At 52.5% G+C, this 15,713-nt stretch overlaps 1 protein-coding gene across 10 annotated transcripts in view; it reads left to right on the forward strand.

Moving 5' to 3' along the window:
• NAV1 (neuron navigator 1) overlaps window positions 1–15,713 on the forward strand; it is a 246,203-nt gene that overhangs the window by 83,442 nt on the left and 147,048 nt on the right. For 9 of the 10 annotated variants that reach the window (XM_040462204.1, XM_040462203.1, XM_040462200.1 and 6 more), the window contains one exon: window positions 14,189–14,983. The exons of the other annotated variant lie outside the window; for it this stretch is intronic. In XM_040462204.1, coding sequence (XP_040318138.1) covers window positions 14,189–14,983 — 795 coding nt within the window. The remainder of the gene's footprint in view (window positions 1–14,188; window positions 14,984–15,713) is intronic. 10 annotated transcript variants of the gene reach the window in all.

Genomic DNA, 15,713 nt, shown 5'->3' on the forward strand with positions numbered 1-15,713 from the left:
GGTTGTTTTGCTTTTCTCCTTTCCTCTCCCTTGTTGAGCTGACGCCATCTTTAAGCCATAATTAAGTTTTTCATGTTTTCGTGTGGATTTAGGAATGGGGATAGAGTCCCCTTCTGAGAAAACTTGCAAACCTGGTGTGCCCTCCTCCAGGGCAGGGGAGAGGTCTGGTCACTGGACTCTGGGAGAGGAATTTGTTCTGCGCTTTTAGGTGGCTCCAGCACAGTGGTGCAAGCCCACTGGGCTCTTCTGGGAGCTTCAGGCCAAATCCAAGTACCCCAGGGCTACAAGTGACTTGGAATCAAAGAACACAGGAAGTCAGAACTCTAATGAACTTTATATATCACCCAGATATGGCCTCATTTTCGGTGGGAAGAGATGAGGTTCGGAAGGGAACAGACTTGTTCAAGACTCAAGACAGCCTGGTTAGTTAGCAGGTAAATTGAAGCCGGGACCCCTGCCTTCCAATGTCCCAAACACTCAAATGACCAGATGGTAACAATGCCTACCATTTATTGAACACCTGCTGTGTGCAGAGCACAGTGCTGGATCCTTCACATAAAGTCCTTCATAAGCACCTTACACAGCCCTTTGTAGGTGGTACTCTTGTTCTGTGTTATAGACGAGGAAACTCCAGCTCAGAGAGGTTGCATGAAATCGCCCGTCCGAGGACACAGAGCTAGGGGGCTGTGCCGGGATTTGAATCCAGGCTTGTCAAAAAGTCATGCTCTGCTAGTGTTACTCCCCTGCCTTCCTGTTGCTGCCTTTACTCCCTGTGTCGGCTGCACACTGTTCAAGCTCGACGCATTCTCCCTTAACCTCCGCCAAATGACGGGGAAGGAAACGGGGTCAGTGAGCCACTGTCCTACTGACATCCCCTCAATGTGAGCAAGCCCCGGGATGTCACTGGCTTCTCTGTCATCCCAAACCTGTGTCATTTCATGCTGAGTTCACACCGCCATGTTCCCTGCCCTCTGGGGACTTTCGGGCTAAGCTGAGCCTGATGTCCCAGCCATCCGTGGAGAGAGGACGTGCAGACAATTGACTAGAAAACACAGACCAAGTTCAGGGGCAGATGGCATTAGCTATGTTGGCAGGACTCAGGCAGCTCCATGCTGCTGTAGGCCGGAGGAGGCTCGGGAGTTCAGGGGCCTCTGGAGGCCCTGTTTGGATAAACAGGGTAGCCGTCTGGGACCAAGTAGATTTCTAGGAGCTGGGAAGGGAGGTAATAATAATATTGTGTAGCCGTGGCTAACACTTGCTATGACTTCCTCTGAATCAGGCACTGCCAATAAGCACGTTCAGTCCTTCTTTTTCCTTTTTTAAGCTTATTTATCTTAAGAAAGAGAGAGCAGGTTCGGGGCAGAGAGAGAGGGAGAGAGAGAATGCGAAGTAGGCTCTGCATTGTCAGCACAGAGCCTGATGCGGGGCTCGAACTCACGAACCTGAGCTCATGACCTGAGCCGAAACCAAGAGTTGGACATTTAACCGACTGAGCTGCCCAGGTGCCCCAGCACCTTCCACCCTTCTAAAAACTGTATGAGAGTTGGCACAACTCTAGCTTTGTATCACAGCTTTACCACTGGCACTGTGCAGCCTTGGGTAAGTTATTTAATTTCTCTGTGCTTCCATGATGATGATAGTACCTTCTTCTTAGGGTTTTGTGAGGACTTAACACCAGTGTAAGCACAGTGCTTAGAAGAGCACCCAGTAACAGTAAGTGCTTAACGCATGTTCGGTGTTGTTTGTTATTGAGGGGAGTGCTGTTATTAACATGCCCACTTTACAGATGAGGAAAGGCTATGTGATGTGCCTAAGGTGGTCTGACTGGGATGGGAACCCAGGGAGCTAGATTTCAGAGGTCATGCTCGTAGCCATACATGCCACGACCCTGCCAAGTCCCGAGGTGCCCCAGGGAGGCTGGGAGAGGCAGTGGGATAACCACTTACAATGCACCAGGCACTGCTCTAGACACTTGAGGTACATCCATGGACAAAACAGGCAAAGACCTCTACCCTTGTGGAGCTTAGTATGTAGCAGTCTGGAACGGTGCAGTGTACAGCCTGTGCAGCTGTATGTGATCTGCATGATGGCCCTGAAGAAGCCCCAAGTCTGGAATATGTCTCCCATCCCAAAGACATCCCAAAGAAGCCAGGCCAGAGCTCTGGCTTCATGGCACCCCATGAGAATACAAACAGCAGCAGTCTGTGGGCCACCTGCTTCACCCCAAATCTTCAGTGCTGGAGTAGATGAATAGAAGGGGAAGGTGGTAAACTTTCCCTCGTGGTTCTCCTAGAGAATTACCCCTATACCTCCATACCTGTCTGACCTAGACTCAGCTTCCTCCTGCAGGTTTCTGGAGATTCAACTCTCCCAACTGAGATGAACTGCTTTAGTTCTTCCTGAGAATTCCTGGCCATTTGTTAGCTCTCCGTGCGCTTGTGGGCTACAGGAAGGTCCTGAGGATAAGGATACTAACTCGGGGGAGGTCGGCCTGGTGACTAGGAATCTCTCCAGATCCGACTACCCCACAACGACTCGAGAGTGTTAGCCCAGGAGCTGCGGGGCTGCTAGACATTTCAGCCCTGGGAGGAGGAAGGACCCTGAACCATTTGCTAAACTTCCACGACTGCCCTTCCTTGAACCAGTGGATAGAAACTTCCCTGACCAATCCGGAGAAACCCCACTTCAGTGTTGCCCTAAAGCCTTGGCTTCGCAGGTCTTTGTCCCACCCCTTTAAGCAAAGGCTGGCCAATGTTCTTCATAACTTCCCAGAAACAGGGTCTCCCTGGGAAGGCCCAGGGCCTTAGTCCCTCCCTCTGGCACCACTGAATGGACAGAAACCGGAACACAGGAACACAGCGTCTCCACCCCTCCCCATATGCCTCCCCATCCCCTTGATAAGAGGATTAGGGTCTCCTACTGAGAGACTTCCCCCCCCCACAATAAGGTTGCTCAGCAGGCTTACACGGAAGGAGCTCTGGGAGAGGCAGTTGAAGAGAGTGAGGCGACACAGACACAATAACGGGAAGATTAAGTGCTGAGAATTACCCCAGTCATAATATTCCTCGTCCTGAGTCCTCTAAGAGGCGGAAGAAATCAAAAACCCGCCTGCCTGTGTGTGGCTCCCGGGTTGTGGGAGTCCTGTGCTTCAGAGAGAGCTCAAGATAATTAAAGAGTCAGGGCAGAGGGAAGGTCAGTGAGTATGGGGTCATCCAAGCCTTTTGGGGGGAGGGCGACAGGACAGAGAAAGGGTTAGTCTCAGTCGTCCCTTCTCTCCAGAAAATCATTCCACATCCACAGAGGGCTGGAAAAGGAAATAAGTGTGGTGAGAATGATCGAGGTCACATAGATAAGAGAACTTCCGAGCTGGAGGAGGGCAGCCCTCGTGTTCACATAAAGACTGGCACAGGGGTAGGAGCTTGACCCAAGGAGCCCAGGGCATCCTTCCTGCCTGAGAATCTGGGTTTCCATGGAGGCAGGAAGAAGCACAGTGGTGGTAAGCTCCTTGTGATGAAATCAGGCTGTGTGAAAGGCAAACTTCTCATCATGCTTTGAAACTCCCACCCATCACACCAATGAATATTCTTAACATTTGCAGAGCAATTTTTATAAGCTAAGTAATTGCCAGTGATTATTCTATTAAAATTCAATGAAATATGAATCCATAGCATTCCTCTGTTAAGTTTAATTTCTCGTTTAAAAGCCTAACAAAAATTCTGAAAAACCACAGAGGTGCCAACTGAGAGCGTGTACAGCCATGAAACGGGAGTGGCTTTCTCTCCAAGGTGGTGACAATGTTCCCCAGCTGGCTCGGGGTCAGGTGGGCAAAGGTTTCTCCCTACTCCTACAGTTGTTGTGGTTTTTAAAAAACTTTTTGGCATCAAGAACCTCTTTCAGAACCTGGTTAACATTATGATATGTCTGCCCAGGCAAAGGGACATAGTCACAACACAAAACTCATATTTGATGATTGGTTTTATGCACCTTCTGAATCTGGTTTGTGAACACAGATTAAGACGCTCTGATCTTCAGGGGTGATATCATCATGGCGTTGGCCAGACAACCTCGGTTTGGACCTTACGTGTTTCTCTCATCAGGTTTTTGGGTTTCCTTGGCCTATAGTGAGGTAATAGGATTTATTACAAATGGGTCAGTTCTGCTCTAAAGCAGAACATTGAGTAAGTTATCTTTGAGGTTCCACTCAGCGTTGTGATTCAATGACCTTAAAACAATCTACTGTGCATGGGCGGGTCGGATTTGGTTCTAGGTTTGCCCACATAACAGGATACATGCACTTCGGGTGTCTTCAGACAACACATGGGCACAGCTGCACATATACAGTCTACCCTCCTCTTCGCCTGCCTGGTGTTCCCCCTCACAGGCCTGCGGTTGCCATGACAACTGATCTGGGCTGGTCCTGGTCTAAGGGCAATGTACCTGGGTGTTGCAGAGCTCATCTGGAGCCCAGTGTGCAATGAACACCCCAATGGATGTGTCTGGGACAATTGCCATGGCGACATACAAAGCCAAACACATGTGGGAAACATCTAAGACTTCTTATCCCGGTCTCTTTATTAGCCCGAGGAGCACAGGGATCTAATTTTAAATGAATGCAATTTCAGGGGCGCCCGGGTGGCTCAGTCAGTTAAGTCTCCGACTTCGACTCAGGTCATGATCTCACAGTTCGTGAGTTCGAGCCCCGCGTCGGGCTCTGTGCTGAGAGCTCGGATTCTGTGTCTCCCTCTCTCTCTGCCCCTCCCCTGCTCTCACTCTGTCTCTGTCTCTCTCTCAAAAATAAACAGGCATTTAAAAAAATTTAAATGAATGCCATTTCAGAGTACTCTAGCTTAGGTGCTTTCCTTCGGCCTTCCCCTGCTCTAAGGCCATGAGCAGAGGGAGTAGAGATTTTCCACCTAATTTCTTACATGACCAATGAGAACACATTTCATTACATGGGGAATGTAAGCTTTCTCTTAAGACCACCCAGCAAGTCAAGAAGAGAATCGGGACCCCCAAGACTTGAGAATAGGGAGGTTCCACAGGGATCCTGGACTTTTTGGTATTGCCAAGTCCACTGGAAGTGACCAGGACCTCAGGACAAAGGTCATGAGGTGAACTATCAAGGGACAGGTGGCGTTGCAGATCACCACGGGAGTAATCCTTTGTCCTTGTCCCCACTCCCAGGATTCTGTGGGCCAGTTTTAATGTGGCTGCACTCCTAGACCCCCATGCAGACCTCAGGTACAGTGGGCTTCCAGGTTACAGGGAGCAGGGGTGGGATTAGGCCTGGACCAGATGGCAGGCAGGAGAGCATGAAAGGGCAAGGTTACCAGGCAGTGGAGCCAGAGTGGCGAAGGCCTTGAGTGCTGTGTGAGGTCCTCATTGGCCTCTAGACCACCAGGTTTCAGCCTTGGAGAGCCCTGTCCTGCAACCGGGCACACTGGGCTTCACGCTCGGGTCCTGTTTCCTTGTATGATAAGAGGTGACTTCCCAGGGCCTACTGTCTGCCCCTCCCGTTTCACAGAACAGGTAGGCTCATGCCTGCTGCATCCCCATCCTGTTGGCATAGAGGCTTATGGGAGATGCATCCAGGCTGCTGTGAATGCTGAGGAACTCTACAGTTTAGAATCTCAGCCTTTCTACCCTCCTAGAAGCTCTCTCTCCCTGAGACAGGCCAGAGGGTAGACTAAGGCCTGTGGCTCCACTCCCAGCCTTTGGTTTGCTGAGCCTCACTTTCTCCAACAGGCAGGCAAATAGCAAATCTCTTCCGAGCTTACACTCCTGACCTTGTGGCCCAGAAGAAAAATTTCCAGCCCTTGAGCTCAGAGAGCTTCCTGGGGACCAGAGAGGCCCAGCCAGGGCCTTGCAGGATCTATGGAAATGGCACAACTACCAATGCCCTGGCAAAGCAAAGGTAGTGCCCAGGCTGGGAGGAGGCAAGTGGATCAATCTGGGAAGGCTTCCTGGATGAGGACCTTGGAGGTGTGAGTAAGCTGGCACATCCAGGTTGGACCACTATGCCTTCTGGCCCTTTTCTTCTGCAGATGGCAGTGAAGGGTGGAGCTCAAATTCCAGTGGGGACTGTCACATGTGTCGGGGAGCCTGGGCTCTGAGGACACCTGGTCTGCTCTTGCCTCTGTCTCCCAGAGGTGTAGCAAAACTCTCCCCACGCCTCCGAGTAGAGCAGAGGTAGAGATGTCGGGAAGGAGAGGGCCTCAGTTGTGCTATGTCCCAAGGTCATTCCCCTGAAGAATTGGAGCTTCCCTTGAAGGGGCAAAGAGAGGGTCTGCTGGCCTCCCTGTGGCCCAAGGCTGCAGAGAAGGAAGAAAAGACGCTGCCGGGCCATCATCCCAGGGCCTGGTTCCCATTCCAGCACACCAGCTGCAGTGTCTCTCGCCACGGGGTATTGAGAGGTCACCGCTGTTTACAATCCCCCACACATCTGTTCTGAGTCACGCATTCATTCACTTAATCAGTCGTCACTTTCCAGCTATTTCTGAGAGCCCACTATGTGCAAAGAGCTGTGATGGGTTTTGAGAAAAAATTCATCATTGGTAGACCAACCAAAGGTGGACCCTGGGGAAACACAAATGAGCAAAGAAAAAACGTTGGCGCTGGAGGTTAGGAAGTTATTAAAGTGGCTGCGGCGAACTGTGTGGAGAGGGTCGGAGAAGGTGTCCTAGAGGTTCCATCTGGCCTCGGGAAGGGCCAGGGAGAACAGAAGACTCCAATCCTTTTTCTAAAACCGGCTGCTTCTAAAGTCTTCCCTTGTGATTGATGGCAAGTCCAGTCTTAGGATTGTCCGGGCCAAAATCCTTGGGATAAGTTCAATTCCTACCAGTCCCACACACCCACTCCCGGTCTATCAGCAAATTCTAATGGCTTCAAAATATAACCAGAGTCACCACCCACTTCCAAGCCACTGTCCTCTCTCACCTCGGTTGTTGTGACTGCTTTTGCCCATGGGCCCAGCACAGCAGCCAAAGTGACCCTTTTGACGGGGGAAGCCAGGTCATGTCACCCCTCTACTCCAAACCTGCCAGTGACTCTCCATCCTACTCAGAGTAAAATGCCACGTCCTTGTAATGACCTAGAAGGCCCTCCACGCACTGCCTCCAGTTACATCTTGGACTTCACTGCCCGTCACGGTCCCCTCCTTCCTTTCCAGCCACGCGGGTCTCCTTGCAGTCGTTCTGATGGGCCAGGCGCATTCTCCCACAGGGCATTTGCTTGGGCTGTTCCCTCTGCCTGGACATTCCTCCCCCAGATAGCCATATAAATTGCTCCTTCCCTTCCTTCAGAGTTTTACTCAAATGTCACCTTCTTACTGAAGTCTTCGGCCATCATATCGAAAATTCAACCCCTGCTCCTGGATATTTCATATTCCCCTTCCTGCTTTGTTTTATTCCTGAGAACTTTGCAGTAGCTAACATTGCTGTCTAATTTACTGCCTGTGTCTCCCTTAGAATGGGAGTTCCACGAGGGCAGGCATTTGGGTCTGTCCTCCACCACTCCTCATGGCTGGCATATGGAAGGCACTGAGCAGGAGGTGAGCAATGGGGAGCTGGTTCTCTGGACGCAGACAAGACTGTGCTGAGCATCAGCTAGGCCAGCAGCCTCCAGCCTGGCCTTGTGCACATTTTGAGCGTCCCAGAGGTCCCTACTGATGGGTGAAATGACGTAGGGGGGTGACACAGCAGAGAAAAGGGCAGAAGGAGGTGAGGAGCAATGCTGGAGGACTTTCCACAGAGACATCAGTATTGAAATCTGCTAGGGAGGTGATGAAAACAACCTCATCCCAGGGATCTGAGCAGGGCAGACTTAAAGAGGATGCTTGTCACTCGGTTGGCCTGGCCCCAGGTGGGTGGGCTAGGCTTGCAGAGCCATGTGACTAGGCGCCTAGCCTTTGCTCTCCAGATCATGACTGTGAGCTCATATCAAGAAAACTCTTGGGCGCCTGGGTGGCGCAGTCGGTTAAGCGTCCGACTTCAGCCAGGTCACGATCTCACGGTCCGTGAGTTCGAGCCCCGCGTCGGGCTCTGGGCTGATGGCTCAGAGCCTGGAGCCTGTTTCCGATTCTGTGTCTCCCTTTCTCTCTGCCCCTCCCCCGTTCATGCTCTGTCTCTCTCTGTCCCAAAAATAAATAAACGTTGAAAAAAAAAATTAAAAAAAAAAAAAAAAGAAAACTTTTCCCTCCCTGCTCTGACTGGGCCCTTGGGGGAGCCACGTGTGGACTCACCTGCCCACTATCCCCTCCCTCAGATCCCCTCTTCTCCCAAGGTCACCTTTCAAGGTCAGCATGGTAGAGGCATCCTAAGCTCTTCTTTCTACCTTCTTCTCTCCTCTCTCCCCAGTCCAATGGGTAGGAGACCCCCCACAGACAACCTGGATTGCATCTGTTTCCCGGCACATGGTGTGAGAATGTAAAATCACACAGCAAGCCTTTCCTTGGCTGTCTGCCTATATCTTCATTCCCCAGATTGCTTCAAGTTCTTGGTCAACACATGTGGTCAAATCACTCATCCCACCCCATCACAGAAACTGCTATTACCTTTGGAGATAGAGGAGTGGGATGGCGAGTGCTTCTGGGGAGCTGGGGCCTGGGGACTTTCATGATTCCAAACCAGCCTCTTTTCCCACCTCCTCTTTGGAGACTGGGCAGGATCCAGTTGCCCTCCACAGGGCACTGACATCACCAATACCCACTTCCTGCCCAGCCAGGCCTCTCCCTCATCACATAGGATCTCTCTCATCGGACCATCGCCAGCCTATCTGTTCTGCATCTGGGGAAAGAGGAAATGGCAGAGTGGGAGGGGCTCGGGGCGGATTTGGGGATGGTGTGACAGGGCAGGTCCCTCTCTTTTTAGGAATCACTCTAGGAAACATTCTGCACATATTGGCTTTATCGACTGATGCTGGAATGGCTGTTGCCACGGCAGCAGAGGCTCCCACTGCAGTAGAGGATGGTGGGAAACTCAAGGGATGTGAAAGGAATCAAAAAAGAACCAGATAGAGGGAAAGGTCGCATTAGGGAGCGTCTGAAAGTTCCAAGATGCCAAGGTGACATTTTTTTTTTAATTTTTAAGGAATATTTTATTTATTTTTGAGAGAGAGAAAGAGCGTGAGTGGGGGGAGGGGCAGAGAGAGAGAGAGAGAGAGAGAGAGAGACAGAATCTGAAGCAAGATTCAGGCTCTGAGCTGTCAGCACAGAGCCTGATGCGGGGCTCGAACCCATGAACCAAGAGATCATGACCTGAGCCGAAGTCCGTTGCTTAATCCCAAGATGGCTATTTAAAGAGGCTACCACATGGCCATGGCCCTGCCCTTTAGAGAGTGGCGGCGGGAAGATGAGCAGTACCAGGCGGATGAGAGAGGACTAGCACTCAAGGGGATTAGCACTGAATTAACTCATGAGATGAGCATGGAAGGTGTTTTCTATCTCATAAGCTGACAGGTGGCCTCTCATGCAGGAGTGAGTTAGAGGGGAGGGCGGAGGGGGGCAAGCGCCTCACTTCTGGACAATCTTCTTGAAGGAGGCAGAGTTTCAGGAGCTGCTTATTGAAGGAAAAGAAAGGACTTGGGGTTTGGGGCACAGGATATCCCTCGAGAGGAGGCACAGAGGAATAAAGAGGAGGATCAGACCAGGCTGGAATACAGGAACCAGTGAGGGTGGAAGATGACTGGAAGAAAGGAGGATCAGGGGCAGTGGGCCTCTGGGGACGAGGACATGCAGGTGACGGAGCAACAAGTGGGAAAGCGCTTCATGGCAATCCTGAAGATTAATTTTCCAGGAGCAAAGCTACAAACCTACCAGAGACAGAGGCTAAATGAACCTCGGGGAGAACGTGTCAAGTTTGCCTGCAGCAGGAAGCACTGGGTGGAACGGACCACAGCCAAAATAATGTTTCTTCGGTCCGATGGCAACCAGTCACTCTCTCCTTGTCTGCTAAAGAGATGATTCTATGTGCAGGGAAAGAACCTAGAGACAACAAGCAAGGGCTACTGTAACCTGGTCAATCAGAGAACAAGTGTCCCCAGATTCTTGAATTGCTATTTTTAGGAAAGATGAGGTTCCCCTGTGAATTAGGTGTGTGTCCTGCAAATTAGGGAATTGACCTCGGAGTGAGGATGAGGACTTTAAAAGCGAAGGATTGTTTGCTGTTTCATTCAAGGTGGCCCGAGGGAGGGGGAAGAAAGGGCGTGGTTATCCAGAGATTTGGCACCATCGATCGGGCTCAGTCCGTTCCTTGAGCTGGGATCTTGTGTTTGGGCATGAGCACGAGTACCTCATGTGTGCCCAGAGAGAAAATTTCAAGACTGGCTTCCTCCTTTGGGCACTCTCTGTGCCCGGGGCAAGTTCTGACATGATACCGCCTAAGTCCCTTGAACCAGATCTTTATTGCTTGTCATTTCCTATCTGAAATCACAAGCCTTGGTTCCACCCCCGAGTTTCCTAAGCGCTAGACACAGACTCTGAGGCCGGTCTGCATGTGCCCTCTGGACCTTCTGGTAAATTTTTGCACCCAGCCCCTTTCCTCAGCTCCTTTGAGGCCTCAGGGCGTGAGCCTGGACAACCTCCTGCTTCCTGCTCTCTTGATCTGAACCCTTTCCTTACTTATGCTGCTTAGTATTCTAGAAAGCCTTCACCACCTCCTCCACCTGTCCTGCCTGCCAGCAGTCTCTTATTGTTACACTCACAGGTATCCAGCACCTACTAAGGAAGTACCGGACTTTGGGATTACAGCAGTGAATGAGACAGCCAGGGTTCCTGCTCTCCAGGGTTCAGTCTCCCTCTTGTCATCCCTGTAATTAATGTACACGAACCTGTGTCTGCCTATCTGTGATGAATGTGTTGGTATATGTGACATTGCTTTTTCACAGGGTCAGGATGATTGTTTTCCCAAATCTGTATTGTCTATTTTGTATGCCCTGTTAGATACCGAGTTCTTTCAGGGCAGACTCTCCATCTTTCTCTGTATCAATCAAGGCCCAGCCAAGGGCCCATGTTTCTTACCAAACACCCCTCTGCTTGAGAACTCTGTGTTCTTGGTACTGTGGTAAGCACATCCTCTTGGTTATGATCCCTGTCCTTGCAGAGTTTGTGGCATCTCAGTCCAGCCCTAGGATTATGGAAGGCAGAGTTCTGGGGACACTATCAGGACCCAAGGGTCATACAGGGTACAGGCCCCGTGTACAGCGCTTGGCCCTCCAAATCCATTTTACTGACCCAGATGCTCCATGCAAGGTGGTGAGAGACACAGTGCTGCATGCAGAAAGCTCCAGTGCTGGTGGGGGAGGCAGACATGTACACAAATACCTCTCACACCAGGCAGGCTGTGATGATTAGTGCTAAGAGAGGGGGTGAACCATGAGACTCAGGCACAGGGTTCTTTAGAGTCTAAGGAGACAGGCAGGAAGCTAGAGAGAGGGAGGTTGGGGATGGGGTGGGCAGATAATCTGACAGCTGGCACGTTTTGGCAAAGAGTTCTTGGGGTGCCCGGCTGGCTCAGTTGGAAGAGTATGCAAGTCTTGATCTCGGGGTCATGAGTTCAAGCCCCATGTTGGGTGTAGAGCTTACTAAAAAAATAAACAACAAAAAAAAGAGTTCTTAGGGCTTTGCAGTCCCTAGTGTGTGGCTCCATCTGGGGCCTACCCCTCCTGGAACAAGCTTTGTTTCTAGAGACACCCCCTCTGCTTTCTCCTGTCCCTCACTTTCTTTTTTTATTTTATTTTACTTTATTTTATTTTATTTTATTTTAATTTATTTTATTTTATTTTATTTTATTTTATTTTATTTTATTTTGTTTTATTTTTTTATTATTTTAACTTTATATCCAAATTAGTTAGCATATAGTGCAACCCTGATTTCAGGAGTAGATTCCTTAGGGCCTCTCCCCCATTTAGCCCATCCCCCCTCCCACACCCCCTCCAGCGACCCTCAGTTTGTTCTCCATATTTATGAGTCTCTTCTGTTTTGTCCCCCTCCCTGTTTTTATATGATTTTTGTTTCCCTTCCCTTACGTTCATCTGTTTTATCTCTTAAAGCCCTCCTATGAGTGAAGTCGTATGATGTTTGTCTTTCTCTGACTGACTGACTTCACTTAGCATAATAGCCTCCAGTTCCATCCACGTAGTTGCAAAGGGCAAGATTTTATTCTTTTTGATTGCCGTGTAATACTCCACTGCATATCTATACCACGTCTTCTTTATCCGTTCATCCATCGATGGACATTTGGGCTCTTTCCATACTTCGGCTATTGTGGATGGTGCTGCTATAAACATGGGGGTGCATGTGTCCCTTGGAAACAGCACTCCTGTATCCCGTGGATAAATGCCTAGTAGTGCAATTGCTGGGTCTAGGGTAGTTCTATTTTTAGTTTGTTTTTTTTTTTAACGTTTATTTATTTTTGGGACAGAGAGAGACAGAGCATGAACGGGGGAGGGGCAGAGAGAGAGGGAGACACAGAATCCGAAGCAGGCTCCAGGCTCTGAGCCATCAGCCCAGAGCCCGACGAGGGGCTCGAACTCACCGGCCGCGAGATCGTGACCTGAGCTGAAGTCGGACGCTCAACCGCCTGAGCCACCCAGGCGCCCCTCTATTTTTAGTTTTTTGAGGAATCTCCCTACTGTTTTCCAGAGTGGCTGCACCAGCTTGCGTTCCCACTGTCCCTCACTTTCTTGCCTGAGAACCATTTGCTCAGGCAGCTTGGTGCTGACTTGGGAAGCCATGGGAAAATGGGTGGTGTCGCCCTCTACTGAGGGACACCTCTGGGCAAACTGCTGCCTGCTCCAACCCTCTTGGTCTCTGTCTCTTCGACCCAATCTTTCTTCCCAGAGCCCAGGTGGGGGGGGGGGGGGAAGGGGCTAGGAAAATGTCGTCTTTTTAAATTGCTCTGCAGTCCCACTTTAGATCAGCCTGGCAGGGGACCCGTCCTAAGCCTCCAACTGATTTGCTAGGTTTGACAAAGCGCTTTACGGTTCCAAAGTCCTTTTGCCCATTAAGCTGGTGTTATAATCACTGTAAGAGAAGAGAGCAAGCCAAAGGGGCACAATGACTTTGACAAGGTCATGCAGTCAATAGAATGGGAACCTAATCTCCTGATCCCAAGAGTTGGTTGTTTCCTCCATACCCTCCCCAGTGAGTCCTGAGCCTGTCTCTCCCCGGCCACATCAGTCCCATCCCCTTTGCCCTACCTCAGCAAGTATCCCCTACCTCAGGAGGGCGGCCATGAACCTCCGAGACTGAAGTAAGATGGTACCGGGAGTTTCCAGGAGGGAAACCGTAACGTTTTGGAGTGAGGGTGGGGGGAACCAGCAACCTGGATACTACTGCTCCCCTATCCCTCTACCAACATCTCTCCCGGACCCCACGAGCCCACCTTTCCTCCTGCATCATGAGCTGCCCGGTCTCAGTCCCTTTTCCCTGCGCCCCACATCTCCTCAAGAGATCCTTTCCACGGCCCCCCACACTCTGGGCGCGGCAGGAGATTACCGTGCCCTGCGAGAACCTGTCCCACCTCCGCGTGGAAAGCCAGGAGAAAAACTGGTGGGATCCTTTATCTACCCCCGACCCCCTACTCATCCGCCCCTGGATCTCCGCAGCAAACACCACCCCCTCCCGAGCCAGAAATAGACACACGCTCGCTCTCCCCCACCTCCCTCCCTTGCGCACACTCCTCCCCTCCTCCTGTTTGCTCCTCCGCCTTCCCCTCCCCGTCTTCCTGCGCTCGGAGCTGCAGCCTGCAGCCTCTACTCAAGCTGGCGGGCGGAGTGCCGCGAGGGCGCTGCCCGGCAGTGCTCTGCCTGCAGGACTGACAGGCGGGCAGGCGGAGGGCCGGGATCCGGGCCTCGAAGCACCTCTGAGCGCCCGTGGAGCTGCCGTGCTTCCTTTCTTCCTTTGATTGATTTGTAAATTTTAATTTGTATTTTCCCCGCCCCGCCCCTTTCCCTCCGACCCCGCCCCACCGCTCCACGGTTTCCTCGCTCTTTCCTTTTCCCCGCTTCCTTCCCTGCGTTTCTTTCCCCTGCGCCCTCGCTCGCCTTTCTCCCTCCTCCCTCGTTTCCTCCCCCTTCCTCTCCCCATCTTCCTCGGTTTCTTCCGTCCTTTCTCTCCCCCTCCCCTCCCCCGCCTCCTTTTCCCTGCGCTCCCGCCCCCCCCCCTCCGCCCCCGCCCCCGCCGTGCCTGCAGACGCGCGGATCGTCCATGCGCTCCTCGCGGGCAGAATGCTGGGCAGCAGCGTCAAGAGCGTGCAGCCCGAGGTGGAGCTGAGCGGCGGCGGCGGCGGGGACGAGGGCGCGGACGAGCCTCGGGGCGCCGGTAGGAAGGCTGCAGCGGCGGACGGCAGAGGCATGCTGCCCAAGCGCGCCAAGGCGCCCGGCGGCGGTGGCGGCATGGCCAAGGCCAGTGCGGCCGAGCTGAAGGTCTTCAAGTCCGGCAGCGTGGACAGCCGAGTCCCCGGCGGGCCGCCCGCCTCCAACCTGCGCAAGCAGAAGTCGCTCACCAACCTCTCGTTCCTCACCGACTCGGAGAAAAAGCTGCAGCTCTATGAGCCCGAGTGGAGCGACGATATGGCCAAGGCGCCCAAGGGCTTGGGCAAGGCGGGGTCCAAAGGCCGCGAGGCTCCGCTTATGTCCAAGACGCTGTCCAAGTCGGAGCACTCGCTCTTCCAGGCAAAGGGCAGCCCGGCGGGCGGCGCCAAGACCCCCCTGGCTCCCCTCGCGCCCAGCCTGGGAAAGCCGAGCCGGATCCCGCGCGGCCCCTACGCCGAGGTCAAGCCGCTCAGCAAGGCTCCTGAGGCAGCCGTGAGCGACGACGGCAAGTCTGACGACGAGCTGCTCTCCAGCAAGGCCAAGGCGCAAAAGGGCTCCGGGCCGGTGCCCTCCGCCAAGGGCCAGGAGGAACGCGCCTTCCTCAAGGTGGACCCCGAACTTGTGGTGACCGTGCTGGGAGACCTGGAGCAGCTGCTCTTCAGCCAGATGCTGGGTAAGTCTTGCCTCCCCGCCCCACCCCTGGCTTTCTCCTGGTCAGCTGCAAGGGAAGGTGGGGGAGAGCGGAGCCCCTTCTCTTTCTCCTCCTCCCGAGAGGGCTTTCCAGATTTCGGCCAGGTTGTAAGGGGGCATTGGGCCCAGATGTGCAGGGCTGGCCTACCTCCAGATGAGCGTGGCTAAAGTGCATCTTCTTAAAGATGTCACCAGGCAGGAGCCCAGGCTCTGCTCTGGCCTGCTTGAGGTGAGACTGGACAATGGTGTGGCGCTCACACGTTCTCAGAAATAGAGCCTATTAGCTTCCTCTATTTTTAAAGCCCAGAATCCTAATATGGCACAATCTGGGGCTGATGGAGACCTCAGTTGTGTTGTGCTCTGTGCTTGGCGAGAGAGCATCCAGCATTGCTAGGGGAGAGTCCAGTGAGAGCCCGGATCTAGAGGACAGATGTGGGGAAAGCAGATGTGAGGGCTGTTTGGCCCCAGAGCCGAACTGAGGCTCCACTTCCTCTGTGGATCCCCGATGGGAGCGCGAGTCGGATTTCCCGGGTGTGGGGGTTCTGGCAAGGAGACACGTCTGGGGCCAGGGGGCGGGCGGGCGGCCAGCTGCGCGCATCTGGATGTGCGTCCTATACCTCGGCCCAGGCTTGGGCCCAAAACCCTACCCCCAGGTTTTTTTGGTTTTGGCTTTTTTTTTTTTTTTTTTTTTTTTTTTTTTTTTTTTTTTTTTT

The sequence above is a fragment of the Herpailurus yagouaroundi genome, unplaced genomic scaffold (assembly GCF_014898765.1).
Source record: "Herpailurus yagouaroundi ecotype Mexico unplaced genomic scaffold, PumYag 308, whole genome shotgun sequence".
In the NCBI taxonomy this organism is placed as follows: Eukaryota; Metazoa; Chordata; class Mammalia; order Carnivora; family Felidae; genus Herpailurus; species Herpailurus yagouaroundi.